The sequence below is a fragment of the Sus scrofa genome, chromosome 1, assembly GCF_054392235.1.
Source record: "Sus scrofa isolate SSC_HxYL_T2T_F1_AM1 chromosome 1, Sscrofa_HxYL_maternal_Yorkshire_Landrace_v2.0, whole genome shotgun sequence".
NCBI classification, from domain to species: Eukaryota; Metazoa; Chordata; class Mammalia; order Artiodactyla; family Suidae; genus Sus; species Sus scrofa.
Window position 1 is genome coordinate 213,109,841 of NC_139383.1, and position 21,409 is coordinate 213,131,249.

Here is a 21,409-nt window from a genome sequence, read left to right on the forward strand (position 1 = left end):
CTTTGCAATCGCAAGAAGCGCACTCTCGCTCACACGCGCGTACTCACACACACACACTAACACACGGTGGAAGGAGGCGAATAATAACTCAGCCATATTTCAGCCGCCGCCGCCGCCGGGAGCCGCGGGCACAGTCCGGCGACGCGGCGAGCAGCCTGGGCGGCCGCTACGATGGTGCGTTCTCCGCGGCGCGCGAGTGTGAGCTGGAGTCTGCGGGCTGACAGCGACGGGGCCGCACGCAACTTTGCCCCCGCTCTGGGCTGTCCGCAGTCGGGGCTCCGCGGCTGTCCGCCTGCCGCCCTGCCTTTCTGAATTTCATTTTTTGGGGGGAGGTGAGAGGTACTTTGGGGCCACTTTGGCTCTTGGAAGTGTGTTGCGGGGGCTCTGTTAGGCTGGCCTCGTCGATCGCGTGAGGCTTTTCGCTTGGGGGGGGGTGCGGGGTGCTTTAAGTTATGGATGCCTCGGAGTGTTTTCCTGAGGGGGTGTGTGTGTGTGTTTGTGTATGTGACGACGTCTCATTTTTGTTGTGCACAAACCCCGTGGTAAGAGCACGGGAGTTTGTGCCCGTCGGCAGAGGCTGCCTGTAGTTTCCATTCCGCCTGGCACAGCGCTCCACACTCACGCACACACACACGTACACAAAGACTTCCTCGGCGTGTGCCTGTCTCCGCGACACTTTCGGGGTGGGGGCTCGCCAGAACCCCCATCGAGGGTCCTGGCTACCTCCCCTTCCATGCCGGGAAACCGCCCCGGCATCTTCTCCTAATTGTCTTCTAATTTGTTTCTGATGTATTTGTTGTGCTCGCAGTGGCTGAGTGTGCTCGCTCTCTTCCCCCCGACCCCCGGACCCCCTTCCCGATCGTGGGTAACATTCCGTTACAAACATTCCGGGCGGCTTGGATGCGGGGGAGCCGGGGGCCGGGCCGGCTGGGTGGGGTGTATTTGGGGGTGTGGGGTGTGCGCGCCCACGCTCGTGAAACGTGGATGCAGAGGGCACCACCGTTTCCTTTTATGTGCCTCTCAAGAACGAGGAAAAAAAAATGTCAGGCGCAATGTTCAGTGTCGAACGGTCGCCTTCCTGTTGTTCACGGCTGTCTCTCCTCCCCGCTGCCCGCAGTGTGCCGTGCAGGTGAAGCTGGAGCTGGGGCACCGCGCCCAGGTGAGGAAAAAACCCACCGTGGAGGGCTTCACCCACGACTGGATGGTGTTCGTGCGCGGCCCGGAGCACAGTAACATACAGCACTTTGTGGAGAAAGTCGTCTTCCACTTGCACGAAAGCTTCCCTAGGCCAAAAAGAGGTAGGGCTCGAATACAAAAGGAGCTTGATAAAAAATGTCTTTGCTCGCGGAGGAAACAATCGCTTGGCCCTGGCGGTCCCCCTAGCCCTCTCCCCGCCCCCCGCGTCGCGCTCGCCGGCGTAGCTCTGGACCCCCGTCCGCGGCGCCGCTTCGGCTCGGTGAAAGTCACCGCAGAGAAAGGACCGTCAGGTGTCGAGTGTTTATTCATCCCAAGCCAGCCCTCACCGGCCCTCTGGGGTTAGCCGCGGGTTCTGCGGGGAAGGTGCAATTAGCTGTTGGGTTTGGAGGCGTGGGGAGTGGGGCTGGAAGGAATAAACAGCTTGCGCCTTTTTTTTTAAACCTGGAGAAATTGAGGTTTACCTGTATTAGCAGAGGATGTGTGGGATATAGTTATTGTTCCGGCTTTAGAAGTCGCCTCTCTTTAGGGTCCTCTCTGCTTTCCTCCCTGTGTATAAGGCGTTGGGTGCCAGTTGTCAGGACTTTTCTTTTTGTGGGTTGGTCACCCCGACCCCCCATCGTCAGGATTTTCTGTTTAGCTGGGGAGGGAGGAGGGCTTACTGGTCCCTAGCCCCGGATGCCACTTGATTGCTCATTCGATTTTTAGCGGCATTTTGAGCAGCGTTGGCAAGTGTCTGCCCGATGTGATCTCCAGGGAAGAGGGTCCCTGCAAAGGTCGAAGCTAAGTTTCAGAGCAATGGTGTTGTCTTGCTTTCTGCTTCAGTCCTTCTCAGCCTTGGTTTTTAGCCTTGGTGTCTGCTTTGCATAATTCTGCTCAGTCTCTCGTGTCCCAAACATTTTCCGTAAAGAACAGGACAGTTTGGGGGAAAAAAAGGAACGAAATGTTATTTTACAGGAAATTGAAAGAGGGTATAAGAAATCTTGATTTCTATTCCTTCCCTTCATCCTCTGGAAAGCTACTGTCTGGTTGTTTTAGTTGGATTAGTGGAGGTAACAGTACAAATACAATAAGGTGCTTTGTTTGTGAGCAGGTTTATTTATCTAAGTCAACACAATGGTTAGTAGTTATCTTCCATTTGATCCGTAATCTTTATTGGCATCTAGAACTCCTGCAGTTTCTTAGCGTAACATCATAATAAATCCATTCTGCTTAGAGCTACGTGGAAATTATTGGACATTCAGAAGCTTGAATAAAGAAAGGAGAAATGCTATGTGCCTTAGAGGAGGCAAAGGTTTGTGTCGATGCTTATTTTTGTTTCCAGAGCTCATGTAATGGGAGTCAGGATTATATGTTTTGTCTATAGTGATTTGTTTTATAGCTCCTCTTGAAAACTCAAACTGTTGAATTTGATGGGCTTTGCTGGATGATTAATAAATGAATCCAGCTTCCAAGAGAGGGGTAGGTATGTGCACAGACTATAGGAAATAACATTTAGATTTTGTTAGCATTTTATATTAGAATATAGCCATAGATATTATACTTAATTTTTCCTCAAACTGTGATGAGGATGAGTACTGTCAAGTTGCTGTTACTGTATGAGGTTGGGTCTCATGCTTCTTGGAATCTCGCTCTCCCTTTCCATGTGTCCTTAGAGCCACTGCAGAGGAGTTTAAACAAAAGAAAGCACCTTCTAACATCCTTGCTACACACTATTATGACTACTTGGCTGTTGTTCACTTCGAGGTGAAATACCCTTAACAACAATAACAAAAAGCAATATTTGTCGTACTAGGAAAACTAAGCCAGTTGGCAGAAGATATAGCTCTTAAGATAACTTTGTTTTTTAGGCGCCTTAACCATCAACAAATTAGCTTATGAAATTAAAGATGATCCACCTCTCCATATTTCCCCACTGTTTCTCTGCTTCACTAGGTGTATGTGCTGACATTCCCCTTTATTTTCCATACCTTAATGATTTTCTGTCCAGCCTGAGGGGACATCAGAGTGCTGCCTGCACAGCCCACACCTGGGAGTTTCGTTGCTAGGCGTGGTAAGCGGCTTGATAACACTGATATCTTCTCCTTGGACACCTCTAGTGAGACGTGTCTGTTCTTTGGTTAGGGTCCTCAATTTTTATTCTCAACTGTGGAGTTTCTTTATGAAGTCTATAGGCTATTGTTTTAAAATGTTTATTTTTGGATTTTTATTTGTATGTGTGCTTCCCATGATGTGACAAGTCCTGGGAAAAATGCCAGCTTACATAGCCCAGGAGAGACCTTGTCATACTGTAATTACACATAATTCAGATTGCCAGAGAAGGTTTCTCTGTTCATTGGGAACAGTTAGTTGTAAATTCAAGTAACACCAAACATGCCACTTAATCCTGAAACTTACTTTTTGGCTTATAAACTCTTTCAAGAAGATAAGAGTAAATACAGAATAAGAATGCTGGGCATTTATAAGTCTACTTCTGTACCTTTTAAGGTGTTATATTTTTGATATTATAGATCTATAAGTAAGAAGACTAGAAATGGGAGAAACTGTAAATGGGAGAAATGACAAAAATGGCTTTGTGAAAGATCTGAGTTACAAGAAATGCACACACTCTACACTGTAAATGGCTATTAATAATGACAATATAAATCACTTTTACTGTATACGGTAGCTGATAAACAGAAGTGGACTTACAACTGAGATGAACTGCTCAGTCACAAAGATGGATAAGTTCTTAGTTTCATAAATATTTGGTTTGGAAAAATTCATTGAATTTCAGGTTGATTTCCTTTATTTCACAGTAGTATTATGGGAAGAGGAAATTATAGTAAATTCAACTTGTTGCCCAATGAGGATTACATATACTGTTTCAGAATTGAGCTAATTGGACTTGAATTAATGAGGTTTTACTCTGTCCCAAAGACAATGTGTTGGAGACTTTGAATTTAAAACTACTAACACTAAGTCCTAGAAAGGAGATTTTGATGAAATGGTAAAGCCTGGAATATCCATTAGCCATTCCAGAATAGGCAAGAATGCATTTTAAAACTATCTACTTGCAAAAAAGGACTATATCTTATTTATTAGTAACAAAAATTTATAATAGTCTGATATGCCGGAAATCAATAGTCACATTCAAAACATTTCATTTAAAATATAAATGTTTTCGTTCTCAGTATGATGTGAATTTGAGTGAACTTTCCAATTACCACCATCCTTACTATTGCAATATGTTCCATTGACATTTATGCTGTGAAATCTGTTGCTTATTATTTTATGTAAGCTAATTTGGCCACTGGTAGGATTGGATAGCTTTTTATTTGTAGCCTCAGTCCTCTGAGTGGGCAGATAAAGCATAATAAATCTACACATACAACTTTCCTTTGATTTAAGTGTTTGAGCCCAGCTTTACTGTGTAGTTGTGATTTGTGTTAAATAGTTTTTTGAAATAATTTGGATAACTTTTTATCAGGGTACCCAATATTTGAGGGCTTGCTAGTTGAAGATATTTGTGTGTACCTGGTGTCTTTTCTCTCCTGAGGTATTTAAATGGTTTATGGAAAAAACAAAGATGGGGGACTATTCTGATACATACAGTGAGTGTGATGAGATTTGTGTGGAGTTTTGTGTGGAATTAAGATGACCAGTGAGAACAGTTTTACAACTTGACATTTTGAAGCAACATAAAGTATACTTTACGAAGGCACTTAAAAAGCTGAATTGCTGGAGGAAATCTGTGCTGTTAGTGAAAATGTAAATTAGGCACACGTATTTTGGAGGACATTTGGCAAACTCTATTAAGATTTTAAGTATTTATTCACATTGATCCAGTAATTTTACTTCTAGGAATTTTCCAACTGATATGGCTTCACAACTCCACAAAGATATAGCATATTTTTTTGTGACTGTTTTTTTGTAGCAAAAAATTGAATGCAAGCCAAAGTGGAGACCTCAGTTGTGTACAGTTAGATGATGATAATCTTTTTAAAAAGAGGGTAAATCTGTTTGTAGACGCAGAAAGATCTTCAAGAGATAGTACATGAAATAAGGCAATTGGCTAAATCAGTGTGATTCCATTTTAAAAAATGTGTTTATACAGATAAAAAGTATATGTATAAATAAATGAATTCTGGGTGAATGTGCACTAAACTCCTACTACTAGTTTTTTTAAGTGGGTGCTCATGGTATTGGTGGTGATGAGAGGTTGTATTTGTAGTGTTTGATTTTTTTAATAAATGTTAATTCTTTATATTTAAAGCATGCCAGTGAGCACTCAATACTTTTTAAGAGAAAAAGACAGAGTACAGATCCAAGACAGAATATTAGCTTTCAAATAGGGGTTAGCATGCAGCTCTGTAAATGTAATCTTGAACTATCTTGGGTAGATATTGATGTCCAGTGGTAAGGAGGAGTTATGATTAGGAATTTCTATGAAAGGTATATCTATTAATATTGACTGTATTAGAAATTAAACCAGAGCTATTTTAAACAAATTACTTATTAAGTTGTTTAAAGATAACAGTCGTCAACCCATTAGGTTAACACATAAATACTATTTTAATGAAAAATTATTTTCTAAAACAAAAAGAAGAATGAAAACAGTGGAGTCATTTTATTTTTTTGGTGTGTGCAGATCTCTTTAATGTTGTAATAGAAGACAACTGGGCCAGCTTATGTGCTTCTGTATTCAGTCTGTTGTGTTATCACACATCATGTAGCCTCTGGAAAACTCTGCTGTACATTCGTGAGAGAACAAGAGTGAAAATGGTAAATAATGTCTCAGAGTTGTTATGAAAATAATTTTAATTTTGCCAGTCCTTTTGAAAAGGTTTTGGAGGTCCTGGGGTCCTCATACTTATCCAGGAACCTCTGATATAAAATACTCAACCTATAACCTGGCACAAATAAACTGCCCTATTAATATGTGGAAGCTGATTTTCTTTGTAACCATTATTCTTGTTGCTAATAAAAATACTTATTTAATAGAAATAAAAAAGATAAATCTTCCAAGGTATTTGCATGGTTAAATTCCAGTGTCACAATTACATAACTGTTTTTTTTTTTTTTTTCTGAAAAGGAAAATCCAAACTTGAGTTTTACTGAATATATTTTATAGTTAACATTACAGTTCATTTTCTGATGTATTACCTGTTTCATGTAGAAGTCTTTTACATCTGTTATTTTAGGTAACCCTCTGTAGAAGTACCTCTGAGAGGTGGGTAGGGCAGGGGGATCAATTGGTTTCATAATTTTTCTTTAAAGATTTTTTTGTTCCTTCTCTTGGTTCTTTGAAGTTTCCTTCTAATGGTCTTCTATGGACCAACTTTAGCCCTTTAATTCCTTTCCTGGTCATCTGTTACAGATGATCCCTACGACTTAACACAGTTTTTACAGTTCTAAGATGTGGAATCTTTTTTTTTTTTTTTTAATCACTTAGTGACTTGAGGCTTCAAAAGGGAACTTGGAAAGTTGAGGTACCTGGAAATGGAGGGAAATGTTAAACAATTATCACAATTATGTCATTAAGCAAGGACTCGATATATTATTGAGCCTACTGGACTTTAATCTTTATTGACCAGATTTCAAGGTATTTTTGATCTCTAAAACAATGTTTCACACTGTCCTCATGGAAATAATATAGAATTCTATAGTTTTTCCCCTTGGCTTTTAAGCTTTCTTTATGATTTTATGTTTTCTCTCCCCAAAGAAGCAGCTAACATGTAGAAGGAGGAATTCTTTTGTCTCAATGATACAAATTAATATTCTTTTAAAGCATTTTATTTTGGGTGTGTATGGCCAGAGTCTCTTTACTTCATTCTCTTCTTCATGACATATATTTTAATGCTTTAATCTTCTTTTCTCTTGTTTTTTTATGGTTCTCCTTATTCTTGTTTGTAGAACGGTATTCACTTTTGGGAGTATGATTTGTCTGAAGAGTTTTGGGGTAAATAATTGTGCATTTTTGCTATTACTGGTAATTCACAAGTTTTTGTTACATTATGTTGCAGACCATAGAAATTGAGAAATAGACCATAGAATTGCACAGTTATACAGTTTAGCTTTTATGAAGAACCCATATATTTTTTTTCCCATGCAAGTGAAATTTGTATTTTCTAATTTATAGATAGGTATTCACTGTGGAAAAATCAAACCGTGGAAATATAAAGAAAGGAGTTATCTGACAATTCTTTGTAGATAACCATAATTAATATTTTGGTAGACATCTTTTTATATTAACATATACATGTATAAATATATATTTATATTAAATGTAAGTAATATGCATTTACATTAAATTACTATTAACTCATTCAACAAGTGTTTTTTGGAGCTCCTATTGTGTGCCTAAAATAATTCTAGGAGTTATGGATAAAGCATAGCAGAGCATTCCTACCCTCATAGTATATGTGGGAAATCATCTTTTTAAAGCTGACTTTGGTGGTATTACATGAAATGTAGATTTATTTATTTGAACATTTATATTTTTCTCATTTTCAATTGCTATGAATAATGACATAATGAACATCATAGACATTCATTTTTATAATTTTTTCAATAACTTCCTTATGTATAGAGTTTTAAATTCTGGTATTTATTACCATACTTCTCTTCAAAAATACTGTACCAGTTTATTCTTCCCTAGGAACTGTGAGACCGCTCACTTCCCCACATGGTTGCCAATCCTGGGAATTAAAAGATTGTTTTTTTTAAATCTTTGCCCATTTGGTGCATGAAATGGTACATCATTTTTATTTGCATTTATTTGGTTAGTAGTGCTGAATATTTTTATATGTGTATATATTTATACCATTTGTTGTTCATGATATGCTTGTTTGTTGCCCTTTTTGTATTTCTCAACAACAACAGAAATACAGAGGAAAATATGATATAACAATCATTCAAATCCCCTTTACCAAGAACGAACAAATGTTTATATATTTTATCATATTTGATTCCTTGTTTGACTTTAGGGAATTAAGTATTATAAATGTGGTCTAAATTTTTGAATGCTTCCCAACTGTTTTTTCCAACTTTTCAGCTTTTTTTCTGTTTATTTGCACATTTATGTTGCTACAGGTAGTAGGTATATTGTGTCTTAAAACCTTCATGAAGAGTATTATACTGTATGAATCATTTTTTTAAATTGTGATATAATTCATATTCTATAAAGTTCACCCTTTTAAAGTTTAAAATCCAGTATTTTTAGTATATTCACAAGATTGTGCCACAGTTACCACTATCTAATTCCAGAAATTTCCATGAGTAAACAGTTTTGGATCTTGCTCCCTCCCCACCCCCCTAGTATGTCTTTGAACCTTTCCACATTTCATCTATAAAGAGCCAATTCATACCCTTTAATTTCTTCTGCTTAGTATTTTGTTGTGGGAATATGTTCTATGCTTACCTTGGTGTTCTTCTATTAAGAAATATATAGTTGTATGACACTGGGGACTATGTCTGGTCACTTGTGATGGAGCATGATAATGTGAGAAAAAAGAATGTATACATGTATGTGTGACTGGGTCACCTTGCTGTGCAATAGAAAATTGACAGAACACTGTAAATCAGCTATAATGGAAAAAATAATTATTAAAAAAAATATATAGGTCATATTCTGTTCTATGCAGTGAATATCTTTGTTTCTTGTTACCTTGTGCAAATGACTGAGATCTTGGGTATAGGGCTAGAATACCAATTGTGTGTGTGTTTCCATTTGCATTAGACATTGTCAGATTGCTCTACAAAGTCGTTGTGACAATTTATACTCTTTCAGGGAATAAGTACCATTTTTTTCCTACATCTTTACTAGTATTGGATATTTTAAAATTTCTTTTTTTGGCCACAACCACGGTATGTGGAAGTTCTGGGCCAGGATTGAGCTCCAAAATTTCTTGGTTTTGATATAATTGAAATATGGTATATTTTTGTTTTCATTTGCATGTCCCTGCTTCCTAATGGAGTTAAGCATATTTGATACTTTACTGACCATTTATATTTCTTCTTTATTGACTTCTTTCTGTATCCTTTATCTTAAAAGGTAAAGGAGATTAGGATGTCTTTTTTTTTTTTTTCTTAATCTGTAGGATGTTGCTCCTTTTTTACTTGTGTGGAAAACATCTTATTCCATTTTTGTTTCTGTTTCTTGTAGCCTAATGTATGGTATATTTGTGTCATACACAAGTTTTTAATTTTGTCAAATTGATCTGTTTTATTTTGTTTTCCTGTCTGGTTTTGGGGTTTTGTTGAAGAATATAATTTGTGGGCATGGTAATGTGCTTAACCAACAGTCTTTGTATGTGCAGGATACAGTGAAAGGACTGGGGAAGATGCAAATGAGAGAAAGGAGGACCCTGCCTTCAATGTGCTTGTGCCTTTTAGAACTGGAAAGGACACTCGAGATTCTTCATCTTTTATATACCTTCTCATTTTACTTTTAATCAGAAGCCTAGAAATTCTAAGGGATCTTCTGTGTAGACACAGTGAATCACAAGTGTGCTGGTGTAAAGATAACTAGTAATAAATGGTGGCAAATATTTACTTTTAAAACATTAAATAAGTATCCATTTATATTAGCAGATAAATGTCCAGCCATAACTGCTTTTGTAGTCATGATCTAGGACTTAATTAAGTGGTGGTAACCATGGTAGATGCTGTTTAAAAGGAAGAAGTCCTATAGCTACTTTCAGGCAAAATCAAATTCATTTTATGGATTAATTTAAGGTTTTCCTTTGAGATTAAGTCATTAGGAAAAACTGTTACTGAGTAGTAGGTATTCCCTGATGCTTTGCTCCCCACCCCCTCCTTGGCAGGATTACAATTCCTTGAAGGATGCAAAACATTGTTTTAAAAAAGAATGTTCTAAGACCCAATCCTTTTAACTTAAAAGTGTTAAGTTTGTAGCAGTTGAGCCCTGAAGAAGGGGTTTGTCATTGAATTTTTAAAAAGATAAGGATAACATTTGGGTGTGATTTAGTTGGTATGTAGTAGTTAATTAACTTTTTGGATAAGATCAATGAGCCATCATTTTTTATTAAAATTATGGCTAATAACCTATATGGGAAAATAATCTGAAAAAGAATGGATAAATGTATACGTATAACTGAATCACTTTGCCATAACCTGAAACTAACACAACATTGTCAACCAACTATACTCCAATACAAAGTAAAAGTTAAATTTAAAAAAGAAAAAAATGAAGATAAATAAGTTTCAATAATAAAGTTAAAAAGCCTAAAAAAAAATTGTGGCTTGTCTCAAGCTTAATGCAGAGGTCCATTTTATTTAAAATAAAGTTCGTTAAGTGATTATAAAGATGATCAGTTGAATTTAATTAGAGTTATTAGCCCTGTTAGAAGATTGTATTTAATTTTGCCAAACATAGATTTTTTTCTTTGTTCCTTTCCAGCAGAAATCATTAGTTATTTTCCCATCAATACCAGGCCAAACACTGTGTGTGTATTGATTTTTAAAAGCAAAATGTACATTAACAATTTCTTAAAATATTAATAACGGTAGAGTGGCCCAGAGAGTAGGGAGATTACTTTTCTCTTAATATTTCTAGATATAAATTTTGCTTGTTACCTTTAACTTTTGCAGGTAGGTTTTATGCCCTTCTTCACCCCTTCACTCTCAGGGTGGTGTTGGCGAAGATTAGGGTCAGATTATTCCAGGTGTCTATTTATTTTGATAAACATTTCTAATACTTTGAATGTTTAAAGACAAGGTTAATTGTAGGCTTCATGTCAGCCATATCTTTTATCCCAGATACTCCATTAATATGAGTTTCCGCATAATGAAAACTTTCTTTGTATTGAAGAAATACTCTTCTGTTTTATAGAATGTTCTTTATTTGATTTCTTTCATTGTTCTTATAATATAAACAGCTGTTTTGTACTGACTCTTACTGAAAAGTAGAGTTCAGGCTATTGGGATTTGATTGCTTTTAGTGGGATAGATTATACAAAATGTTGACATGGCTCCAGATTGTCTTATCAGAGATGCTTATGGTATGACTTTGCCTGCCAGTGCCCAGAAGTAGTGCAGAGCAGTGGGAAGCTGCTTTCCTTGTCATATGGATTGCCTAGTGCACATTACGTGTTTCAACCAGACACTCACCTCTCCTTGTATATGTGTGTTGTTCCTCTTGTGTTGCGTTGAGACACCTTCCATGAGATAGCACCTATATTATCACTGTATATGGTAAACTTTTGATCAATGTAGTCTAGACATTGGTCTTTGTTGACAACATTATAACATCAGAGCAGATATTGCAAGTCAGAAAAAGAGTTTTAGGATCCTGATTTTGGCTTCCACTCCTCTAAGTGGTACATTATTACTCAGTCTTGTAAAACTTATTTCTTCTATACCTCTAATAGTTGACTTTGTGTAAACAGAACCAATGCTTGAATTGAGCAGGAAACATCAGGTCTGCTGAGAATCACATTTTCTAGAATGTATTTTAGCTTATGTTACAGGCAAAAATGAAAATTTCTCCTTTTCTGTCTTTTCTCCCTTATTCTTTCTTACCTACTTCAAGTGCTTATTTATTTATGTATGTATGTATGTATGTATGTATTTTCTTGTCTTTTTGCCTCTTCTAGGGCTGCTCTTGCGGCATATGGAGGTTCCCAGGCTAGGGGTCGAATTGGAGCTGTAGCCACCGGCCTACACCAGAGCCACAGCAATGTGGGATCCGAGCCGTGTCTGTGACCTATACCACAGCTCACGGCAACGCCGGATCGTTAACCCACTGAGCAAGGGCAGGGATCGAACCCGCAACCTCATGGTTCCTAGTCGGATTCGTTAACCACTGCGCCACGACGGGAACTCCTTCAAGTGCTTATTTAAAAGCTAGAAGCAAATTTGAGTGACGTGGCCAGGTCTATTTTTTTTTTTTTTAATGACTTAACTCATGAAATACACTAGCCTTTTAGCTTTAAAAATAGGAGTCAGATGTATTCTAGTAACTGTTAGGAGCAGTATCTAACAGTGGAGCAGGAAAGGCCCTGACCTGGGAGGAAGAAGGGATGTGTTCAGACTAAGCTTTGTGGGCTTTTCCAGGTCTGAAATATTATTTTTTTTCTTAGTTTTTAAAAAGGATAAATTATGTCATTAATCTAGCTTTTTCATAACAATGAAATAACTACCACTTAATACATATCAACTGTGTATTGGTTATCATATTAGACAATAGGCATGTGCTTAATTAATTAATGTGTTTAATTTCTCACTTTTCATAAGTGTAGTAGTTTGAAGAATGATTTTTTGAAAAAGCAAATGTTGATATGAACTTCAGATATTGGAATTTTACCTATTTAAATGGTGTGAACAGTGGAATGGGTAAAAGACTTGTTGAATAACGGGGCAGTAGAAGATAACATGAGTAATTGACCTTCTAGAGGGTTAAGTTTAGGTTATGAATAGTTACTTTATGATTATATTGGTGCCATTTTCACCAACCATCCACCACTCTTGAGACTCAACAGTCCACGAACTCTTGAGACTGTTTTTTTTGAAACTTCTCCCTCATATATGGCTCTTGACCAGGTAGAGTATGTATGTATGTATGTATGTATGTATGTATGTATGTATTTTAGTGAAAGTCAATTGACTTAAAGAAGTTTCATGTAACACAGGCCAGACCTTGAAGGTTTTTGTTGCTCGCTTTGCTTTTCTAAAACATCATGTTTTGGATCACTATTTGTGTTTCAGTTATCAATAGAATAATAACTAGGGGCTTGAACTTAATGTTGTCATGTGAACAGGTTAGAAGAATATGTCAAATCTTTGATCACTATACTTGCAGGGTTTTCTGTTCAGTAATTCAGATGCTTAATCGAAGTTGTCTTGATAAGCAAGTACCCTTTCAGTCTTGTGACATGCTGCAAAACTTTCAGACTAAAGAAAAATAATTCTGATTATTATTCCAGTATATTAAAGGAAATTGTTGAATCACTGACTAGAACCAAGGATTTAATTTATACAAAAACATACAAATGCAGGTATTTTTAAGAGAGTAGCAAATAAATGAGACTGTTATATTGTAAAGGCTGCATAATAGCTTATAATTAATGATACTTAGTGTCTTTCTGTGGCTGTCTCTTTTTGGATTTATCATGTTCATGGGATTTTTAGTATGATTAGTTCATTTTCATTACATCAGAATGGCCAGAATTGTTCATCTCTACGTAACTGCATTTGGAGAATTGTATGACAGATAAAAATACATCTGTGAAAAAATGGGAAGTAAGTACTTCACAAACTGTTAACAGAAGTTATTTCTGGGAGGTGGGATATCAGGAAATTATTGTTATCAGTAAAATTTTTTGGATTTTTTTAAGCCTTCCTGGGAATGATACATATAACTTGTGTGAAAGTTTAACTAGATACTTAAATGTACCTAAGAATATGTTTACAATAAGAGAGTTTTTTAAAAAAAGTAACCCCATTTGGAACAAACAGAAATATCAGTCCCAAGGAACATTTTTATACCTTGTTATTTTAAATTTAACCACCTTGTCATTCTGAGTATTTTAATATTGTGAACATACGCATAAATATTTCATAATTTGATTGTAACCCTTTAAAGAGAAACAGGTAAATCATGTTCTTAACGTTCTTAACAATGTTGTGTTAGGTATAAAATTAATCAGAATAACCTGATTTATAAGTACATGACTTATATAAATTTTTCTTTGTAGTATGTTTAATATTTCAGTTCAGCATACATTTTTGGAGTGCTTTGCAATGTTTTGAGAAGTTTTGATCTTTTTACCTATGGAGTGTTGATAAGTATAACTTTGTTGATTAATATATTTATCTTGATATGTAGTGGTAGAAAATTTTCCAGAGCCTACATCTGACTAAAAATTGTCTACTGGAGTAGCCACTGTGGTGCAATGGAATTGACGGCATCTTGGGAGCACTGGGATGCAGGTTCGATCCCCAGCCTGCACAGTGGGTTAAGGATCTAGTGTTGCCGAAGCTGCGGCTTATGTCATAAGCTGTCATAGCAGTGGCTCAGATCTGATCCCTGGCCCAGGAACTCCATATGTCATGTGGAGCAGCCAAAAAAGAAAAAAGAAAAAGAAAAAAAAAAAAAAACCAAAAAGAGAAGAAAAAAACTTATCTACAGATGAAAGGACTCTCATTATGTTTAGATATATGGTGATAGTGTTGGGAATAAATAGGATCTGTAGTTGAAAATAAAGACCCACATCTAGCTTGTGAGTCTCTGTATATAATTTGGAAGTTACATGTAAATTATGAGAAATAAGTGGTATGAAAACCTACCAAAACCAAGGCAAAAATAATGTTTGGGGCAGGAAAGAAGTAGTCCTTTTTGGATGAAGAACTGATGCATAAACATAAACACTATTTTAGTATTAAAGAGCTTTCAGTGGTATTTCATGTACAGGTTACAAAAATAGCTAGAAGTTTAAAAAATGAAAATTGAAATGTAATTTCATGTTTTGTGTACAATGTAGATAGGTTAATATGACTGTTCCTTAAACCCAACTAAAAGAAATTATTTCTGCAAAATGGGGGAGTTAATTTTAGCTGTCTTAAGAAGTCTCTTTGCATCTAAAGTTTATCTGATTAACTCCATGATATTATGATTAATGGGAAGACATCTTTGCCTTTTTAACATTAAAAAAAAGCATTACAAGTATACCGTGCTCAAATGCATAGCAAAACTGTATGTCAAATAAAAACATCTGTTTTCCTTTTAGTGCTTGATGCTTTTACAAAATTCATAAATTATAGTTAACTAGATTAATTCCATCTTAGAATGTAAAATATAAAAGTTGATGTTTCTAATCTGAGCATTTCTTTATCAGCTACTTGAATAAAATTGTGATTTTAAGTACTATTGGCTAGCATTTGGAATAACATTTTATTTTACAGGCTTTAATTTAGTTCTGCTGATAAATTTTTATTTAACTATTTCTATTTCTTTTGAGAGAATTCTAAATGGGATTCATAGTGGCCTGGATTCCTTTCTTCAGAATTAAGGTGTGTATGAGAATGAGGAAAATTCAGTCTTTGACACCTTGATTACAACTTACCATATTTGCTTGCTATTTTCTTATAAAATTAATTTATGTAGATGTCTTAACTGAAAATACAGAAAATAAAGTAATTGTTTTAAAACCTATGTTAAACAGATACCCAGGGAACCAAGCTTCAGAGTTTGAACAGTATGAAGTTTGGTTTGAATATTGTAGATTGCCAGAGATTCCCAATTTGGCACTAAAATAAATATACTCATAGAATTTTATTATAGGACAGACAAAGCTATGGTCGACCAAGATAATGTGTAACTGGCTCTTATTTGGAGCATATAGAGTGGGAGCATATTTTGCAGTGAAAGGGAAACTAAAGGACAAGGTGTTCTCTACTTGTAAAGACCTCAGAGTTTTCTTTATGTTATTGTAGAAAGACATTATTTTTGCTTTGGCGTGCTTAAAACTAAAGGGCAAATGATCCAAAAGAATAATCTTGAAATTCAATAGCAAGAAAACTACTTGACATTGTGGGCTGGAGGCCAGCAAACGTGTTGCTTTCATTGAATGCGTGGGAAATGGGGCAGGCCTGGAATTTAAAGAGACAGGGTGCAGTATCCTAGAAAAGAAAAGCCCTCCTGTATGATTTGCTTACTTGGAGGAAAAAAAATAGACTTAAAAGTTTTCTCTAAAGGATCTTTATTGGATCAACTCTTTAAGGCATTGAAAGACACTGAGTGAATTTTTCCTCACTCCACCTCCCATCTCCCTAGCCATCTTCTCTTGTCTGAAATTGGTGCCCAGTAAAACTGTTTATAACAGAGGAAAAGCAGCTTTTCAAATAAAAGTACTTTGTAGCCTGTTCAAATGGAGTATAATGTAATTCTCCCTGAAATTGAGCACTTATTACTTTGTTTATGTAGCTGTTTTAAAAAGGGAGGCGGTGAGGAGAGGGTTAGCATAGGAACCTCTGCTTTAGAAATTACTGTTTTTTTCTGAGTTTTCCTCCCCCATCCACTCATGAATCCCCCATCACCCTCCCCCACCTCCCACAATCCCTCAATAAAATAGTATTTAAAAGACTTGAATAACCAGTCCTATGTACCAGCTTTTTGCTCGAGGCAGTAATGTTGTACTATTTTCAATGGGTGGTCTTGAATCTCCATGGGAGATTTTTACAGGCTTTGGGCTCCAAGACCCACTAAGTGTATTATATTGAACGTAACCAGTTAAACTCTTGTGCCATAGAGAATATACAGAGATAGTTTCACATTATTGAAGTCCCATCGTTAATTACTTGTGAACTTATTTATTTGATTTTATTTGCAGAATTTATGGCTTACATCCCTAAAAGTGACACATATTAATGCAGTATTTGAAGTTTACTTTTTAAAACAAATAAGACATTCATATATATGTCAGTTTAAGAATACTCATTTGTGTGTATATTTTAGTTCATAGGTGTTTTTTGTTAAATTTCCCTTTAGGAAACCAGCACCTCCTGGTTGTTTTCAGATGTTAAATACTTGAAGCCATATTTCTCCTAATTGAGATGGTGTAAAATGGTAGAATCTGTTATAATCAGAAAGTGTATCAGATGTTTTTATAATCAGTATCTTTTAGCTGTCATGTATAGCCTGAAATTTAACTAATTTGCTTTGGGGTAAATCTTTGTCGGAGTACACAGGATTGGAATTATAAATTAAATACTAGATTGAGATTGCTCTTTAGAAAAAAAATTGTTCATTATGCAAACTTGAATAAAAGAATATTTACTTATATATTGTAAATATTAAAATGGGAGATGTTACAATCATGCTGATTCCTACATAACTCAGTTTAAAATTATTCTGGAGTTTCTTTCTAGTGTGACTGTGTGGATACTAACCAGAGTGATAATGTCACTTCGTTGGGTCATTGATTTGACTACTTTGGTTCCCTTATGTACATTCTTCAAAAAATTAATTTATGGAGAATATTGGATTTCTATTCAAAATAAATATCTGTGAGTCCTAATTAGTTAGAAGCCTGAAATACCTGCTTTCCATGGGCTGAATAGGGAAGAATTTAAGAGTAGGCATCTTGTGATATATTGATAAATAACAGGATGATGCTATATGAAGAGAGAGCTTTTTTGTTTGTTTTAAACAGTATAAGTAGTTTTAGGTAGAAAATTGTAATCCTTGCGGAATTGAGTTTGTCTCTAGTAAAAATATACACTTGTTTTAGGTCATATAAAAATGGTATGAAATCTGCAGTTTTCTTCACTGATAGAATCAAAGCTCTGTGGCTCAATAGTTTACAGCAATGACTAAATGTTTTCCTTTTCTTTTTTAGCTCAGTACTAGTCCTTGAATAGCAAAAAAGTTTTCCAGTAGTTTTTACAAGTGGGTTTAAAGAAGTGATAGCCATCTGAAGTTTATCTTGTGTAGCCAGTATTTAAAAGTTATTATGGTTGCCTACACACACAAAAGAAACAGCTCTTAATGGCTATACATGTGAACAAAAGTTAAAGGTTGGTAAAAATTAGCTTGTCAAGCAAACTTACTGACTGAGGAATAATTTTGTTTTCATTATCCATTCCCCTGGCTGAAAATGAAATAGAAACGATCTGGTTACTAAAGACCAGCGCTGTATTGGATCACTTCCTTGAGCTTTTGCTATGATCGTTAAAGGCAGAGTTAGACAGCTGCTGTAGATTTTGCCAGTGGCCTCACAAAAGAAATTGTTTAACCCTGTTAGTTTCAGACACTGTCATTTCTACTTTGCAGATACCCTTACTGCGTTCAGTATGAGTGATATACTTGCTGTGTTAGATATGAATCTCTCTGATTATGATTTGAACTTCTGATTTATGGGAAGGCAGTGTAGCAGAAAATGAGTAATTTTAGCACTCTACTACAATACGGTTTCATGTCTTGGAATGTGACAAATCTCAACATTTTTGCTTAGATTGAGACAGATTTCCAAACTTCAATTTTTATTTTTCAAAGTTAAACTCTGCATTTGTATCTGAGGACCTTTAGGGAATGCTGAAATGTGTGAAAAATTGTGAAAGTTTGACTTATAATCCATTATAATTGGATATTTAAATGTCCTTTTGGGGGCTTGAAGTTCAGAGGAAATACTAAGTCATTGACTTTAAAATCTCATTTTGGGTAAGTGTAAAATTAGAACAATGCCCTCTACTCTTGAAATTGATGTCAAAATGTTAAAAATCCCAGTGGTGTTGGGTTCCTTTTGTATAATGTGTTTGCATTATTGCTGTAGGTTTAAAGGGCAGGGAAATACTTTATTGTTAAGGCTGAGGAGGGCAAGATTTTGAAACCTACTGCTATGTGATTAAATCAGTGTGTTCGCCCTGAGGCTTCAGGCATTCAATATGAATTCATAGTCTAAAATTTTGGATTCCTTCTCTGTTTGAAAATAATACTTCTTGAAAATTTTAAGATTGTGCCTCCTCACATGAAAACTATTGAGGCAAATTATCAGGGTTAAGATTTTCAGGCAATCAAGACGGAAGATACATTTCAGTATTTTAAAGAGAAAGTTCACAGCCATTTTACATAAAATTTTACTGGGCTTTTCATTAATCTAAAATAACTGGTCTATAAGTACTTTATCAGTGAAAACTGCTCAGCATGTAAAACGAGGAGTAGAAGAGCACAAAGGCTTCCTGCAAATTAAGGGCACAATGAGTACTAACGGACTTTCCAGCCATCTCCAGCTGTGAGATTATTATAGTTTTTGCAAACCCTTTTCTCTCAAAACTAAATCAAGAATGGTAGAGTCCTGATAAAAAGAAGTGTAGAAAAGCCTAACTAATCCTTAGATGAGTTACTTCAAACGTGCCAAAATAGAATAAAATCAGTTAATAGCATGGATTAAAGGTTACTTTTAATGCATTTTTATCACTCACATTGAGAATTTTGTTGTATGTTAATGCATTTGGATTGGGTTAAAAAAAAATCCAGAGAAAAAATATAATTTGAGAGATTACATAATCATGTTGTTACGAGGAAATTTAGTACCAATATTAGGTGCCAGATTTGACCTAAGAGATAAAAGCTGTATGCTTCAGAGGGGAGCTGTAAACAGGTGGCTCTAATTTTGAGTGGTAAGTTTTGGGGTTGTAATGAGAGAGCTCATCTATATACTACTAAGAGTTGATTTATCATGTAGATTAAAAAAAATAACATGACTCTATGGTTTTTGGATAAATACGTGCAAGTGCTTCCTTGGATAAGATCGTGGAAGGGAGCTATAATCAGATCTCTGTTAATATTTTTAAAGTGCTTAATTTTTACAGATGCTAAGGAGAAGCAGAAATACAAGGCCGGTTTGGGATGCAAAGGTAGTCTTTACAATTTGTTTATGCATTTACTGAAATGATTTCCTTTCACATACAGAGGGAGACTATCTATACTTTTCAATCAGTATCACATGTTTGCCCAATACTTACTCTGTGAAATACTTTTTCATTTACCTGGCATGTTATGGTAAGAGCTACCAAAAATACTGGGTTAAAGAAAAACTGATTTGGCATGCTTGCCATTGGTGGGAAGAATATTTAAAAAGTAATGTCTTTCCTTTTGGTGCAGATATAGAGGTGTTGGTATATGTGTGTGTGTATGTTTGTATCACTCATAATAAAATGTTATTTTATGAGCCTCAGTGGTGGGAGATCTTATAATCATGTCACATTTGCCACTCCTTTAAGATGCCAACTTGTAACTTTCTCTAATGGGACTTAGCATTTATTTCCTTATAATAGATGTGTGTATTGCTTTTGGGGTGGCTTAATAGGAAATAGCCTGACTGGTCCTCGAGCACATGTGTGTGCTATATATATTAGGTATATGTATAAGCCATCGCACTTATGATGTAGTGATTTTTCATAAGCTATGTGATAATATAAAAGTCCTACTAATTTCTAGTCAAAACATGCAATTGCCTATAAATTTCCACTGCTTTATATTCTCACCAGATTTAACCTTATACAAAGCTTCTGGCTTGAATGTGTTTTGCACCATCAAATAAATACTGTGCTGTATAGGTATTAACATGCTCAAGAAGCTGAACTTGCCTTCCATCCAGTGTCTTCCCATGGGATATGTTGTTATAATAAATCAGAAGATTTCTCTGAAAGCAAAGTAATTCTTAATTTTTGGAGGCTTGAAAATGGGGGAAGTGCCCTATGGGTGAAGGGGAAGAAATTCTAGTTGACTCCCATCCCTAAAAAATAATTCAGAAGACTTGGCCCTTTTAAATTCTCTTGAAGGGAAGAAACCCCACCACAAATCTGCCGAATTGTTTTACTTCTGTAGTTATGTCTTTGTGTGTTTATAGGAGTGGGAACATTTTATCTTCTGTGTTTCTGTTGAGGTTGTTTTTCTGCAGTGCCCCAAGAAAAGTCCTGGAGGCTGGCTTTGAAGCCCTGTGGACAAGCTGGATATCAAAGAGCCAGAGGAATTCGGCAGTAATTGTTTTATGGCTGGCCAGAAATCAGACCTATTTGTATAGGTAGCACACAAAATAGCTGTGATTTGACAATTTGGTGCTATTTATACCTACCATAAAAAGAGAAAAGAAAAAGTTAAAGGGGTATTTTGGAAACAGGAACTAAGCTGTAAATGCAAATTGCTTCACCATTTTCTCAAAGGAACAAAAAAGGAAAGGGTCTAGGAAGTTTTTATTGAAGCTATGTTATTGAGGAACTGTCTGCTTTCAGGACATTTAATATTATACTCACACTAAAGCTACACTTTCTGTTTGCAGCCCCCCCCCCCCATTCCCATCTGATTAAAATTATGTTTGTGAAGCAAAAGAAACTCTGGAGGAGAGACAGTGAAAATCTGAAAGTTTTCAACTCTATCTTAATAGACCTTTCACATTTCATCTTGCTGTTGTTTAGCTTGGGATAAGAAGCATTTGCTGTTGCTTGAGTGAATTTTTTCTTTCCCAGAAAAAGTTATGTTTTCATCAAACAGTCACGTGTTGTTTACTGTGGCGGAGGGAGACAGTTTGACAGGTAAATGTTCATGGCTTTTAGGAAACATGCAGGAGAATTTCTTAAATAACTATTCTGGATCTGTCAGTTTAGAAAAGTCTATTTGAATACAAAATGTCTAAATTGTGACTCACCTAGAGTATATTGCAAGCTCAAGGTGGACGGTGTATCATGGTTTGTACTTCAATGAGCAGCCCAAAGT

At 36.0% G+C, this 21,409-nt stretch overlaps 1 protein-coding gene across 4 annotated transcripts in view; it reads left to right on the forward strand.

The window, feature by feature from the left end:
* Positions 1-21,409, forward strand: part of MLLT3 (MLLT3 super elongation complex subunit) — a 287,600-nt gene that overhangs the window by 2,019 nt on the left and 264,172 nt on the right. For 3 of the 4 annotated variants that reach the window (XM_013993522.3, XM_084984047.1, XM_003121886.7), the window contains exon 2: positions 1,118-1,298. In XM_013993522.3, coding sequence (XP_013848976.1) covers positions 1,118-1,298 — 181 coding nt within the window. Of the gene's footprint in view, positions 1-21; positions 175-1,117; positions 1,299-21,409 lie in introns of those variants that run through there. The other variant, XM_013993520.3, reaches the window with a different exon arrangement.